This window comes from Strongylocentrotus purpuratus, unplaced genomic scaffold, assembly GCF_000002235.5.
Source record: "Strongylocentrotus purpuratus isolate Spur 01 unplaced genomic scaffold, Spur_5.0 spur5_scaffold_3, whole genome shotgun sequence".
Taxonomy (NCBI): Eukaryota; Metazoa; Echinodermata; class Echinoidea; order Camarodonta; family Strongylocentrotidae; genus Strongylocentrotus; species Strongylocentrotus purpuratus.
In genome coordinates this window covers 13,111,499-13,127,150 of record NW_022145609.1, presented here as the reverse complement: position 1 = coordinate 13,127,150, position 15,652 = coordinate 13,111,499, and the positions used below count along the sequence as shown (strand labels likewise).

Genomic DNA, 15,652 nt, shown 5'->3' with positions numbered 1-15,652 from the left:
TTCCCTATATGTCTTTTTACAAAGTCAGACCACAAAAGCTTTCATAAGCCAGCATGTTTGCGAGTTCTCCCTTAATACCGAATACAGACTAAAAAAGCAAGCTGTATTTCAGGAAAGTTGTGTTTTGAACGCAAACTAAGTTTTCATAATGATGTTACCCGAGTGTTTGATTATCATGAGTAAACATTTATTAGTTAGTCCTCTTCTTTTATTTGCGGACGATCTTTGTCCTTTTGTTTGGGGCAAAAGTTCTTTTATTGACGGCTTGATGACATTACCTGCATGTCTACATATGACACTGGCATCTTCTTTGTGTCCGCAATCATGGACTCCAATCCCTTCATGTTTGCAATCTTTGAGCTTGGTTTCCGTCCCATTACACTGAACACCATCCAGAAAGATATCACCAGAACCGTATCAGGACAATTACCCCCTAGGCAATCACCCCCCGGAAAATTACCCCCCGGAAAACAACCCTCCAAGGACAATTACCCCCTGGAAATTTACCCCCCGGAGAATTACCCCCCGAGGACAATTACCCCCCAAGGACAATTACCCCCCGGAAAACAACCCCCCGGAGAATTACCCCCGAGGACAATTACCCCCCAAGGACAATTACCCCCCGGAAAATTACCCCTCGGAGAATTACCCCCCGAGGACAACTACCCCCGAGGACAATTACCCCCGAGGACAATTACCCCTGAGGACAACTACCCCCAGGACAATTACCCCCCGATGACAACTACCCCCGAGGACAATTAACCCCCCCCCCAAGGACAACTACCACTCGAGGACAACTACCCCCCGAGGACAATTACCCCCCTCGAAACACCATTACCCCCTAGGACAATCACACCCAGGGAATTTGCAACACTGTGACGTATAATGCGAGCTCCTCTTCAAATTGCTATTTAAAGAAAATGTCATGAACTTTCATTTTTTTTTAGTTATTTATGACGGAATAGATTTGTTTCGTACAGGGGTTGTGTATAAACATGTTTTCAATAATTATATTTATATTCGGAGCTCATATTTAAAGCCCTCGTACCCATCTGCCAAATCTTTTTGCTTGACGTACATGTATCCTCCTAGGAGGAGCTTTCACCCACCCCTCTCGCTCTGTATCCATTCCATCTTTGTGAAGTTTGAATTAATATGCCACGTGTATTGAATCAAATTCAATTGCCAGAAGACGCATGTATCCAATCGAATTCAATTGCCAGAAGACGCATGTATCAAATCAAAGTACGGAATTTACATTTCTTAGAAATTTAACAATACATTGCGCGCAGATGAGTACGCGTTAATACAGCTAGTTTCCCCCAAAATGGCCCAACAAAGAAATTAGGATGCAAGATATCATTATTTATGCATCCTCTGTAACTTTTCTAATCAGCTGATCGTATATTTGTCTTTGTATGTATAATGCGCCCTCATCCATGATATATTCCCAAATAAAGGTTCTCTTCATGTTTATAAATGTAATGTAATATATATATATTTCTGTTGTCATGGTGAACTAAAATATGTTTTCTTGTACTGTAATTTATTTCGAAATAAAAATTGCCTTCAAGTTAAATATATGGTATGTACGGTGCCATATTAAAAAAAATAAGTATCCGCACTTTGGTACATTCATCCCAATGATTTTGTAAATCCAGAGCAGCGTTTTTTTTTCAACCGGGGTGCCGCAAGAGAATGTTAGTTACATTACAACATTTTTTGGCAAACGTTGATTTTGTGAAAAACAAATATCAGAAACGGGTAGAGTATTTATTTTCATGAGAAAATAAAATGTAAACAAATAATAAAATGTCTTTCTTCTTTGTTCGCTGACAATATTTTGTGAATATAGATCTTTTATTTCGGCATTACATTGTTACCACACTCATTATAATTATAAACATGATAAATAAAGGAACGAGAGGCTCCAATAACCTCATATTCGTGTTTCAAGGTCATGACCGAATATATCACTTTATATTCGTGTACATTCGGCGGTGAGGCGCCCGCATACCTTAAATCTTTGCTAGTGTGTTGATTACAACATAATGTTTTACCATTTTGAAAATGTCTTGTTCTTTTTTTTCTTGCTCGTTCACTAAATCAAGAAATAAATGTGCCCATACGTGTGTACATAGCTCTTGACGAGTACCAGAGTGATCAAAATAAATAGTTTGTGAAGAATTTAAGATTGGGCGAAACTTTTCATTTCTTAAGAGGGCACTGTGTCTAACAAAAATTTGAAATAACGCTGCTCAAGAGAAATCCTTCGTAGAAAACAGCAAGCACAGTGGTGTTGCATACATTATAGTTAAAGAAAAATGTGTAGTAATGAGGAAAATCACGCGCAAGTATTTGAATGAATGTGGGTTAATCCACGGGATTTTATGGGCTCGTAGCCTTCACAGCATCTCTTAATGTGTCAAATCGTCATTTGCTATTGAATCCTGATTGTCCTCGGGGGGGGGGGGGGGGTAGTTGTCCTCAGGCGTAGTTATCCATGGGGGCGGGTAATTGTCCTCGGGGGGGGGGGGGGTAATTCCTCAGGGGGTAGTTTCCGGGGGGTAATTGTCCTTGGGGGTAGTTGTCCTCGGGGGGGGGGGTAGTTTTCCGGGGGGTAATTGTCCTTGGGGGATAATTGTCCTCGGGGGTAGTTGTCCTCGGGGGGTAATTGTCCTCGGGGGTAGTTGTCCTCGGGGGTAATTATCCGGGGGGTAAATTTCCGGGGGGTAATTGTCCTTGGGGGTAATTGTGCTCGGGGGGGGGGGTAATTCTCCGGGGGTAATTTTCCGGGGGGTAATTGTCCTTGGGGGTAATTGTCCTCGGGGGGGGGGGGTAATTCTCCGGGGAGTAATTTTCCGGGGGGTAATTGTCCTTGGGGGGTAGTTTTTCGGGGGGTAATTTTCCGGGGGGTGATTGCCCAGGGGGTAATTGTCCTAGAACCCACCAGAACCTTTACCAAATCTTGCTTTGGGTAGAGCAGCTAAAGCCCTCTCAAATCCTTACTGCCGACACACAACCTTAGCGTCGTCTAGTTCCCACGAATCGTCGCATACAGTCCCCCAAGATCCTCTGTGTAGTATCTCAACTCTTCCTTCATATTCATGGAATCCACCGACAAGTCGAGCTGTTTTACATAACACAAAAAGAGTAAATTTGTTCTTGATTTTTTTTAAACAGATTTATCATTATCCTTTTTTTCTTTTCTTGTCTTTGCACCGCTTTGAGCTTGATTCGTAACTGCTTATTATTATGCGTTAGATGTTAATCGTCCTGTTTACGAATATTTGATCTTTATAATAAATTTTGGGGAAAACTGAATCCGCTTTTAGGGAATTAAGCTATCCATATTCAACGTCATTGTGAGCAATGCATTCATAGTTCAGTTCAAAATGTGTCAATGTGTGGCAAAATGTGTCAATTGTTAAGGTCACTTTAAATGGTTAGATGAACGATGATAAATGGATGCAATAAGCAGAATAATGTAGTAATTTACCTCCTAAGAGGCACGTGACCCCAGCGTCTTCGTTATGTTGGCAGTTGTGCATTCCAAACCCTAGATGTATGCAGTCCGCAAGATTGTCTTCCGTTCCATCGCACCCGACATGAGACAGAAGAATGTCATCGGACCCCTCGCAAAACTGGGCTAAACCTGGTGCAGTCGAAGCGTCGACAAACCTTAACATTCTGCATACAACTTTTGCATCTTGCAAATCCCAGCCATCGTCGCAAACTGTTCCCCAGGTGCCGTTGTATCTGATCTCCACTCTTCCTTCATAACTATTAGATCCACCCACGAGGCGTACTCCCACAGAGTTTGGATGGACTAAAAGGAAAATAAATTTACTTTCTTTTAGTATAGCCATAAAAGTTATTCCCTATCCTTTTCTAGTTCAGTTGTTCATACGACTTTCGCATCTCGAAAATCCAAGCCATCGTCGCAAACTGTTCTGCAGGTGCTGTTGTATTTGATCTCCACTCTTCTGAGTCATTCATTTTCCTTTTCTAGTTCAGTTGTTCATAAAATCGTAAAGGTGTGCATCCAAAATGAGTCAATATGTTATTGGAGTTGTAAAGTTTTGAAAAAATTCGTATCTTCTATCATATTCTTTCGTCTACCTCTTAATGAAGACTTCCCTACTAGTAGGGTAATTATACAACCTGTGCACACATTTTTATTTCACATATCTTTCAAGCATACCTTTAACTACAATTCTGTGTAGTTTTATTGTTATAGGCATGTGGGAAATATGTTAAAATATTGTCTTTTCAGCCACGTGTAACATGGCCCGCTGATCGCCCATTGACTGTTATTCTGCGTGGTGAAAATGCACCTCAATGTATAAAACTCCCCTACAAAAATGCAATATCCTCATGTGTTTCACTCATTGAATCAATTTGTTATTTACACTCAAGGTAGCCACAACTGTACTGGGGTCAACAAATTTCCTTCTTCTCTAAAATTCCGTCCTTGTGGAATGTTATGGCCTGTTGAATTGAATAATTTCTCAGAAAATCGTCATAAATCCTCAAATCTGACATTTTTAAAAAAGAAACTATACTGTGATGTAGCTGAAAATCTGCAAATTCTTATCATTTGTTCGGTTTTTCTGAATAATTTTTGAAACATATGAGGAAATAGTTGTAACGGTGATCCAAGTAATTTCCATCACCATATTTTATTAGCATTGCAAAAATATTTGGAATTTAATGCTAATATGTGGTGTAAATATGATCTATGAATATATGATTTAAGAAATGCCAACAAAACGATCAGTTTGACTTTCCTATATATATATATATGAAATTAGCTGAAATGATCTAATTTGCATATTTGATGAATATTCATAACTTTTTTTTCTTCCGGCTCGTCTAGTACACACAAATCCGGCCCGTAATGACTTTACACACCGGACTTAGGGGACTGTTTTCAAAAGGAGGGAAAATGCATATGCGTACCATACATAACACTCATTGGGGGTGGGGGGGGGGGCAGCGCTTAACGGCGAAGCGCTTTTTGTGAATTTTGAATTTGTGAATAGGAGCTTAATGAAAAGCTTTCGCGCCCGTTTCTACGCATTAGTTATTCATGTAATCCCCGCGTGTGTGTCCGCTCTCGTCTTGAAAGATTTGACTCTAAAATTTTCACTTTGGCTACTGATATGTTTTATTATTATTTTACGTACAAGACATTGATTTAGATTGTTGTTCTGATTGTTTATTTCCCTCCCAAACATCGAAGTTGTGTAGGCGTTGACGTTGGCATGATTGTTCATTTCTGTTCATTAATGTGTTCAATACTTGTATTATATTAATTTGTTCACGAACAAAACAAAAACGATATGTATAATTGTATTCCTTCTGTATGTTTTGACACATTATTCGTTTCATATTACATTTATTTTGTTCTGTCATCCGATCAAAATAGGTCATATATCTATATCATCAATCTGTTCTTTCTCATGCAAGATCGATTTAAAGAATAGAAACGTAGGTTCTCTAAATCTTCGCAAAATCAACTATTGTATTTCAAAACCCGTGATTTAAAAATGATACTTATAATCAAAGAGATTGAAAGATTCTGCTTGAAATAAGATTATGGGGTGTTTATAAATATGTCATACGAAACAAACAAACATCTGCAAATTAAAGATATTACAAAAATGATAGTCGTATTGTCGGGAGCCTGCATCATCAAAACGTTTCGGTAGATGGAACAATTCGAAATCGCCTATCCGTTCCAAACATGAAATTCGATCCAATATTTCTTCGCGAAGAAACTGTATTGGTGGTGGCATTTGTCGTAACAATTTGTTGTCTTCAATTGTTCGTGACGTTTTGACGTTTCATATTTGTTAGCTAGCGCTAGTAAAGTCTTTTGTTTTAACGCTCACTGTATATAGTTATAAGGCCTGAACACGTTATGTTCACATTGGGTGTTATAATTATAGCATACGGATATTATAGTACATGTAACTTTTACAAACACTTTGTTATTGCAACGCAATGACAAAAGACAGCTCGTTGAGCAGCTAATAGTAATTGTTGCGCCCATTGTTCCGCTCATATAGGCGGCTATTCCCAATTACCGGGCATTATTTGTTATTGTATCATTAGTTAAGTTTATTAATCTATTCATGTTTTCTATTTATTTATTTAGTTTTGGGGAGGGGGGATGTCGTATTACGAATTCATGACCCTTATACATAATGACCATGTTCTCAAATTACGAATAGCGGTCTTCATGAATAGTTGTCCAATGAATAGCGGTCCTTATTACTAGCGAGCGGAGCCCTCCTGATGGGCCTCTGCCATTTTGGTCCGGCCGTTCACTTCGCCGCCCCCCTCCCTCACACACACACACACACACACACACACACAATACGCAGCCTTATTGTAGCTAAACAGGAATCTATAGCAAGTCGGACAATTATAGCGATCAAACAATTGCCTTGCTCGGCCGCGTGAAATCCTGCCACGGCATTCTATATTTTTACCTTTAGAGCGAACTTTTCTTTTGTATTCGCTCCATAGAACTCTACTTTATCTTACAGCGAGGTGAAATGAAAAGAGCGTCATCATGAGTAGATCTTTTGTTTGATGTTATCCTTCTTCTCCCTAGTTAAGTCAAACCTTCAATTTAGGCCTATCCATAAAAGGTAGCTTCCTGTATACCGTTCGCTTTTTTTTCCTGACTGCCATATGAAGCATGTGTATGCTCTGAATTAGGCAAACAGGTCTTAAACCCGCCGCGGCGGTTTTAAGACCCTCTCCGAACGAAATGCAATGTTGAGTTATGCCTTACCATAGCATATCGACTTGGTTTCTAACCAGGGAGCTCCCGGTTACGAGCTGCTCTGCTCTACCACTGGGCTATAGCGCCTCCCTCCTTTTAAAAAGATCTTTTAAAATTTGCCGTTTTTTTTTAGAATAAGAATCAAAACATGTTTGGTATGTTTTTGTATCTGTGCATTATGATTTCAAAATTTCACTTTCGCCACTTAATTATACAAATCTACGAATAAATGATTCGAACGTTAGAGCAGAAATCAATGTTTGTATTTGTGTCCCTGCCCGTTTTGCGATCATTTAGTACATATAGCGCAAAGTAGAAGTCGAATGATAAATTATCGCCATGAACTGATTAATGTTTTGTATTGCATTTCCAATTGCTGCTCAACTTTATCACCATCAGGCTACGGTGATTTTTACATCTTCATGACACACATGTTTTATAATCTCGATGTAGTTCCCGGACTCTTTTTTTCTATTTATTCCACTTTTAAAAAGAGCTTTGGAATTATTATGATTTAAAACGCTTTTTGGACGGGAAATTTTCGAAGGCAAATCTCGGGCGTGAAATCCTGCCACGGCATTTTATGTTTTTTCCCTGAGGCCACTTAACAAAATATACATGTTTAGCGTCCCCGCCCGCTTCCTTTTTGAGGGCCGCCTCCTATTTATTTTTTTTGGTGATTTTTTTTAAAAAAAATTAAAAAATATTTTCTTCTTTTTTTTAAAGAAAAAAAAATGGATCTATTACTGATTTTTTTTTTAAATTAAAAAATGTCGGCGGCCATCTTGAAAAATAGCCCGACTGTCAGGGAAAATGTACCATTGTACCAATGAGCGGCCATTTTGAAAGAAAAAAAAAGAGGGCCTCCTCCTTCCTATTTTTCGAAAAAACAGGACGCTAATAAAACATTTGTTTATTTTTATTTGACCTTAGAGCGAACTTTTCTTTTGTATTCGCTCCTTAGAACTCTACTTTATCAAACAGCGAGGTGAAATGTAAAGAGCGTCATCTTGAGTAGATAGTTTGTTTGATGTTATCCTTCTTATCCCTAATAAGCAAACCTTCAATTTATAAGAACCAAGTCATGGGAGGAGAAAAAAACAAGATTTGACTGACAAAATATAAATACTTCCAAGCTCAGGCTGTGGCGATGTGCAACGCGTAGCGTGAATATGAATGACGGGAGAGAAAGATAATTCCTTTGTCCATTATTACGACGCTAGAATCATATCGCGATGTGGGAATTATACAAATATGTTGATAACCATTCAAATTACAAACATACACAAGCGACCCAAACAGTAATCAATTTGCCGACTATTACCGCATACATGTAGTCATTGACATCATTCGTCTTTTATTTTTTGTTGTTGGGGACAATTAAGCTCGCAATTAAACAACCATTAATCGTACATAGTCATCTTTATTTAACATTTCATACAGTCGTCACAAAAATTAAAAGGAGGCGTATTAAACCCAACAAAAATAAATCATAATTTATTCTGTTCAAGATGAACGAGTGGGTTGATTACCCCCCAAAACAAAGACGATCCCACCAGACAAGTTCATGCTGTGCTGTAGCAATGTACATCGCAAAGCTTCGCCACAATGATTGGAAAGATAATACCCCGCCCGTTACGACGCAAAACGGCGCGAGAAGAATAGATCGCGACGCGAGAAGAATACATCATTTTTTTTTTTTACAAACAATGGAATTTTTATCAGAACGAAAACCGGAGGAGGGGAAGACAGGCTTTGGCTGACAAATACTTTCTGTATATCAAGTTTAAGCTGTACCGCGCATCACGAGCGAGCCTGACAATGACGGAAGAGATAATCTTCCATCGCCTGGTGGGGCGCAAAAGGGCGCAAGAAGAATAGAGCGGGTTTATACCAACAATAGACAGTTTCTTTTCATTTGCAAGAATCAGGTGAGGGTGACGTTTGCGCCCCTTCGCGCCCCTTTGCGCCTCAATGCGTCTCTTGGGACGCGACTGTTCTATTCATCGCGCCCCGACGCGTCCGGGCACAGTCGCAACTTTGGAAGGCTCCCCTTAATGCATCCGAACCACAATCTATCCAAAAATATTAAGAGTCCACTCTTGCGCCTGACTATATAACAATGTGTGCATCCCTATTTTTGGACAGGGTAGACACCTACCTCCCGAGTAACAGATGGCACCAGCATCCTTTCCATGTCTGCAGTAATTGACACCTATCCCAAGATGTGCACAGTCCGCAAGATTTTCCTCCGTTCCGTCACAACCGACACGATTAAGAAGTATATCCCAAAATCCCTGACCGAACCTTGCAGACGTTGTTGCATCCAAAGCTCCATCAAACCCTAGCATCCTGCAGACGACCCTCGCGTCTCTGAGATCCCAGCCATTATCACAGATAGTTCCCTAGGATCCATCGTACATACCTCCACTCTGCCTTCAGAATTACTGGCTCCTCCGACGAGCCTTATTCCGAAAGAATTTGGATGGGCTGAGGCAATGGAAGGCAGTAATTAATAATTGAATGAAAATCAATGAACTGTGAATCAGCACGCAAAATGAAATAAATGACACGGAACATTTGTGCATATGCTCATTATACGGCGATTGCAATAGAAAAGTTTTGTTTGTTTGTGATTTCTGTAAATTATAATATTTTTCCATTCTTTGAAAAGAGAAAAAATAAAGGAAACACTAGAGGAGTGATTTACATTATATTTCTCTAACGTATAATCATCTCAAGACTCTTTACGACCGTTATTAGTGGATAATAAGTGAACTCTTTATATAATGACATATCAGGACTGCATGTTATGGTATATCATACCTCCGTTGTAACAGATAGCGCCCGCATCTTCATCATGTCTACAGTTGTGAACTCGAATCCCTGAATGAGCACAGTCTGCAAGGTTATCTTATGTTCCCTCACACCCGACATCATCTATAAGAATATCCCCTGAACCTTTACCAAACCTAGCAGATCCCGGTGCGTCCAAGGCTCCATCAAACCCCAGCATTCTACAAACCACCCTCGCGTCTCTCAGATCCCATAGATCGTCACAGATAGTTCCCCAGGATCCATCGTTCAAGAATTCTACTCTTCCTTCAGCATCGTTAGATCCACCAATCAGACGAACTTGAAATGGCTGAGGATGGGCTAAGGAAAATAAAATATATTTTCTATTTTTACATTTGTCAAACTCTGCGAATCTTTTTGAAATAAACCTGACCAACCACCTGAACTACTATGATAATGAATTCATGTATAAAATACCAATGATTAGATTTTTTCTTTATAATTTCATTGGAAAGAAATCGCTAATATATCTTAAGGTAAACTTAGCATCCACTTAAATGTCATTTCAAAGGAGATTTGGTTAAAATCAAAATTTCGTATATCCGCCGTAAAAGTTTTCCTATTTCATTGTCGTGAAAAGAAAATGAAAAGCATTTAACCTAACTATTTGAAATATGAAGCAATAAAATCAAATTAAGTGTTTTAAGAATAACTGCTCCATTTTGTCTTCAAAGATCAGCTCAAAACTTTTATTCTGTAGAATACGGACCCAGAAACACCTACCTCCGGAATAACAAATGGCACCTGCATCCCCTGCATGACTGCAATCGTAATGAAAACAACTGATGCGTTCATCCTTTCCATATCTGCAAGAGACACCTTTATTTCCTGCATTATGAGCACAGTCTGCAAGGTTATCTTCTGTTCCCTCACACCCGGCATAAGCTAGAAGAATATCCCCTGAACCTCCACCAAACATAGCAGATCCCGGTGCGTCCAAGGCTCCATCAAACCCCAGCATTCTACAAACCACCCTCGCGTCTCTTAGATCCCACCGAGTATCACAGATGGTTCCCCAAGATGGTTCCCCTTCATGCAAGACCTCTACTCTTCCTTCGGCATCATTTGACCCACCGACAAGACAAACTTGAAGTGGATTTGGATGGGCTAAAAATGAATTTTAAGAAACGTAATTCGTGTGTAATAGTGTAAGGATATAATATTTACATACAGTTTTGGCTACTTTTGTGTAAATGATAACTTAGCGAAAATTCAGACTTGTTTAGACAAGGCGTGTAAATCAATGGCAACTACGCGCACCAAATGACGCACCTTACGTCATATATATATATATATATTAAAACCGCGGTTTAGCCACGTCTTGTCTGACCTAGAATTTACTGTCAATAACTGATGAAAAAGAACTAAATATACATATGTTGTTGTCAGTACGGATTCTTTAATAAAAGCAATATGACTGCATGTTAGCCAATATTTAAGAAATGCCTAGAAAAATAGTCAAAGTCAAATGCAGTCATAAAATGTGATAAAACCTTCACTATCACTTTTTCAAACGGAAACGTTAGATTTTAGTAATTGATTTTGTAGCAATGATAGGAAAAAAGTAATATTATCTTATAGGCTCAAAATATTTATTTTGGCGATCTTAACAGTATGCCATTTAAAATTACGACTAGTCGATTCCTCATGTCCTATATAGTTCGTACCTCCTGAGTAACACACGGCGCCCGCATCCCTGTGATGCCCACAGGAAGAGTAAACCAGGCTGGAACAGTCCGCCAGACTGTCTTCTGTTCCCGAGCAACTGACACCAAGAACATCACAAGAACCCTGACCAAACCTGGCCGATCGTGGCGCGTCCAGGGCACCGTCGAACCACAGCATTCTACATATTACCCTTGCGTTTAACAGATTCCAGAATTTATCACCACAAACGGTCATCCACGATCCACCGTACAAGACCTCCACTCTTCCTTCAGCATTGTTGGAGCAATTTATAAGACGTATATCTGGTAGAAGACTGTAGAAGACTACTGCTGCAAGGCTTGTTACTTTCTCGAGAAAGTTTGAGCACATAACCCCAATATTGCGTTCTCTTCATTGGCTTCCCATACACCATCGTATAACATTTAAAGTTCTTCTTCTCACATACAAAATTCTCCGTGGCCAAGCCCCTAAATATCTTTCAGATTTGATTTCCTTACGTTCTTCTAGTTCTTTAAGACCTCTTCGATCATCATCAACCTTGCAGTTAACCCTCGGACCTCGTACCGTTACATAATATGGCGATCGAGCTTTCTCGATAAATGCCCCTATCCTTTGGAATAAATTACCAGCGCACTTTCATAATTTTCATTCTCTTGACCAATTCAAGTCCTTGCTGAAAACTCACCTTTTTAATTCATAAACAATATTCTGCAGTTGTGAGTCGGTCAAAGGAGGTGCACACCGTCTTATTTTTTTTTGTTTTGTTCGATCTTATGTTTGATTCTATGTTTGACCTCCTGTATGTAGTTTGATCTCACTCTCATCTTATTTTTTATTATTATATATATGCATGATTTATTGAATAAAGAACAGATGTATAAGTTGTGTGTTTATTATAAGTTTTGGTAAATAATTGTTTAGTCAGAATATGGTGCGCTTAGAGACACCAGTATTAAGCGCCTTATAAATATTGTGTATTATTATTATTATTAAGACTGTCGATGAGTTTCCGCAAAATTGCGTTTAATTGTATATTATCCAAAGTGGTTTATTGTGACGCAGAACGAAAATAAGAATTAACCTTTTCTCCCGGAAACAGATAGTTTGCCCCTCAATTTATTTGAAAGAATGATAACTACAAATCAGGTTATTTCGATCGCCGGTGAAACTGTGATAATTAACAAGCGCGTTGCTGGACCTTTTTTTATTTGGATGGGGGCAGCGGTTAAACTAGTTTCCAGACTGCTGACAATTTTGTCCAAAAAGCTAGGAGTTTGTGTGACTTTTTTCTTTTATATGTGAATGAATTCTTCGTGGGAAAAGCAGAAACTTAAAGATAAAGGTTGGTAGAGTTTTAGAAAAATCGGACCAAGTTCAGGTCATTGATAATATTGTGTGTGGTAACATGGAGCCTTTCTACAAGATATCACGCCAATTATACCCAGAACGACTGGTTGAGAGTGACTACACACTAGACCTTTCATCACTTGCGGGATCTGAGTCACAATTTATTGGTAGGAATTGAATTACACTGTTTAATAGATTATTTTATTAATGTATATGGTGAACAGAACCCAATTCAGAACCCAATACAAAAGTCAAACCTGACTTTCTTAACTAAAAAACATTTAGCCAATCGTTCGAAATAGGCAAAAATTAACTCAATGAAATTTCAAGGAATTATTCATGGATGAAAATGTGAATATTAATTCTCTCGCAACTACGGAAATGGCAGAAAGCTGACATCTCTTGCATGCTTGTCTTATCTCCTCAGGCTAGTCAGTCGTTCCTCCTCTTTACACGTGAGGATATGTCGAAAGATTATGCCTCATGGAGAAATATCCATTTCCTAGAGACCTACATCCGTCAAAATGCCTGTTACCTTTTTTCATAGTGGAAGAGCCATTTTTTGCGGGAAAACATTTCAAACTATTGTATCCACACCCTCAAGAAAGATTACCGAGAGTCCTTTTCAGGACTCCTCAATCCTCCCTCTCTTTCGCATGGTGCATCCGCAAGCCTACTATGTACATTTTTATCATCCTTTTACTTTTTCAGGGGGGGGGGAGGGTCCGATTTCCTGGAAACTTTGCTGTAACATCCTGTTTCTGTAGGAAACTGTTAGTGAATTATTATTCTATTCTTATATTTCCAATGTGCTTGGTAGAGGTAATACTACGTCCAATCACTGGTATACATGGATAATATAGACTTGGCCATTTGTAATAGGCTCTCGAATTTTTCTTTAGCTACAATCAGCAGGACCATCATTCCTTTATACATTTAGTAAAGAGCCGTTGGTAGAAGAGGCGGATCTATTTATCGTACCTATTATAGAACATAGTACAACACTATTGCAGAGCTAGCCTGTCGGGTAACCAAGGGCTGCAAGTAGCTACGTTCATGCAGTAGAGTATGAATCGCCAATGTACGATCTACAAAGGTTGATGTGGGACTGGACTCACCACCAGCTGACGAGGTCGCTGTAGCGTTCTGGTTTTACATTTATAAACACTTACTACGCCTAGTTGGAAACTAACTATGTATTCATGGTACTATGTAATTTTTTAATAACTAGGTTAGTAAGGCTTATGCATATGACTAGGGTGTCGATGCTCGACCAAGACGATAATATGATGCTCGATGTATGGGCATACATAAAATCAAACAGGTTCTGTCTTCTAACGTATCATTGAAACCGCATATTGTAATGTAATGCAATGAGTTCTATGCAAGGTGCCCTTCTTTTTCACCCCAAAGCTGTGCTGCCTAAGATGTTTCGTCTTTTTTTAAATAACCTCGTTGTCGTGTTTCATAACCTTACTACTTTTAGATATGGTTAAACGTTGAAATCTTAAGTAGTTCTTTTGTAGTATAAGCATCATAGGAAATGAACACAGATTGTGAATCAAATACATGCATTATAACCGTTTAAGTCTGTGCTAAACCACATGGGGATATCCCTCTAATGCTCAACCCTTTTAAGTTGATAATGTGTTTACATATTTTCTTCAATATCAAACCTCTATTTTACGTGGAAACTAGTTCTTTCCTTTCATGCTTCCTCTCAAACGTTGTATTTATACGTATTGGCATATATGATAGGGGCGTGAGTTTTTTTTTTTTTTTGGGGGGGGGGGGGGGTGGCGTGTTCAACGCGGTTTAACTTTTTCCTTCCGTCTCTTCAAACCTGTTTTTGACACAAATGACTGAAATTAGCCACGAGTTGTGCCTCAAAAGTTTCTTTCATTTCTAGAAATGCTATGTTTGGTAAGAAAACGACGATTGTTACTTTCTGTAGTTGTCGGTAACCCCGACTCCGGGGAAGCACGTCTTAGATAATCGCAGCAGCCTTAACGAGGGAAAACCATTGCATCGACCTACATGAAATGGAGATGGGTTGTCACGCACGCAATAACCCGACGAGTTGAGTTATAGCACAGAAAGTGCAGCAAAAACAGTTATTTCTTCCTAGTTCATTTGTACTCACGCTTGTAAACAAATATGGATTTATATCTATGGTGTATGGTATATATATTTATGGTTTGTGCGTAATTTGGTAAATATCTCACGTGTAAAGTAGAGGCATGATATTCCATTAAACATATTAGATATAGGCTTACGGAATGCTGCCTTGGACCGTCATGTTGAACGTTTGAGTACTTTCTTTCTGTAATGCAATGTCTAGCATTCAATTCAATTGTAAATTTTGGTTAGGTTGTCGGACCTCCCCCCCCCCCCTTCTCATCTCTTTCCCCTCTCACGCTCTTTACATTTCGTTCTTCCTGATGCACAATATTATTACCACATATATGGTAGCGTCAAGTTTGATATTTCAAAATGTATTTCTCATTTGCACAAGCTGCCCGTTGATTTTCAAAGGACTCAGGTGTATATATTATACAAATATTGCATATTTCGTCGATCAATATAACAAAATATATGAACAAATATTAAAAAATATATTTCAAGTTGAAATATCATGACTCGAGGAAAATTCTGAATTTGGAGGTGTAGATATGTTATAGGGAACAACGAAATGCATGCAATATCTGTTAAATAAAGTTCAGGGTACACTTGTAATCCTTTTGAATGACGCCCCTTAATTAAGGCCCGGTCACACAGAGGGGATGCATGGGGGACGCACGGCTGGCGCATTGGAAATTTGCAATTTTGGCCAGTGCGTTGTCGTTCGCTAGGTGTGCGTTACTCGTCCGTCGACCGCGCTGGGCCAACGCTGGACCAACGCTATGCATTCGTCGTCATTCGCTGTGTGCGTCGGGATTTTCTGAGCATGCTTAAAAGCGTGCGCGGAGCTCGACGCATGAA

At 39.2% G+C, this 15,652-nt stretch overlaps 3 protein-coding genes across 3 annotated transcripts in view; all 3 read right to left on the bottom strand.

Moving 5' to 3' along the window:
- Positions 1–3,005: 3,005 nt before the first annotated feature.
- On the bottom strand, positions 3,006–3,689 carry LOC115928498 (scavenger receptor cysteine-rich type 1 protein M130-like). Its single transcript, XM_030995743.1, has 2 exons — positions 3,500–3,689; positions 3,006–3,130 (listed from the first exon to the last, which is right to left on the bottom strand). Exons 1-2 carry the CDS (start codon positions 3,687–3,689, stop codon positions 3,006–3,008), a joined length of 315 nt encoding a protein of 104 aa, XP_030851603.1.
- A 5,454-nt stretch (positions 3,690–9,143) lies between these two features.
- Positions 9,144–10,616, bottom strand: LOC586908 (deleted in malignant brain tumors 1 protein-like). Its single transcript, XM_011685397.1, has 3 exons — positions 10,379–10,616; positions 9,728–9,955; positions 9,144–9,289 (listed from the first exon to the last, which is right to left on the bottom strand). The coding sequence occupies exons 1-3, from the start codon at positions 10,614–10,616 to the stop codon at positions 9,144–9,146; spliced, it is 612 nt and encodes a 203-aa protein (XP_011683699.1).
- An 83-nt stretch (positions 10,617–10,699) lies between these two features.
- The window catches only part of LOC115928497 (deleted in malignant brain tumors 1 protein-like), a 55,415-nt gene continuing 50,462 nt past the window's right edge, over positions 10,700–15,652 (bottom strand). Inside the window, exons 17-18 of the mRNA XM_030995741.1 lie at positions 11,323–11,501; positions 10,700–10,762 (exon numbers count right to left, since the gene is read on the bottom strand). Coding sequence (XP_030851601.1) covers positions 10,700–10,762; positions 11,323–11,501 — 242 coding nt within the window. The remainder of the gene's footprint in view (positions 10,763–11,322; positions 11,502–15,652) is intronic.

Coding starts and splice junctions, on each gene's coding strand:
- LOC115928498 (XM_030995743.1), bottom strand. CDS start 3,689: ATGTTAAGGTTTGTCGACGCTTCGACTGCACCAGGTTTAGCCCAGTTT. Junction 3,131..3,499: donor GGTCACGTGCCTCTTAGGAG/GTAAATTACTAC, acceptor TATGTAAAACAG/CTCGACTTGTCGGTGGATTC.
- LOC586908 (XM_011685397.1), bottom strand. CDS start 10,616: ATGCTGGGGTTTGATGGAGCCTTGGACGCACCGGGATCTGCTATGTTT. Junction 9,956..10,378: donor TGCCATTTGTTATTCCGGAG/GTAGGTGTTTCT, acceptor TATTTTCCTTAG/CCCATCCTCAGCCATTTCAA. Junction 9,290..9,727: donor TCTTATAGATGATGTCGGGT/GTGAGGGAACAT, acceptor CCATTGCCTCAG/CCCATCCAAATTCTTTCGGA.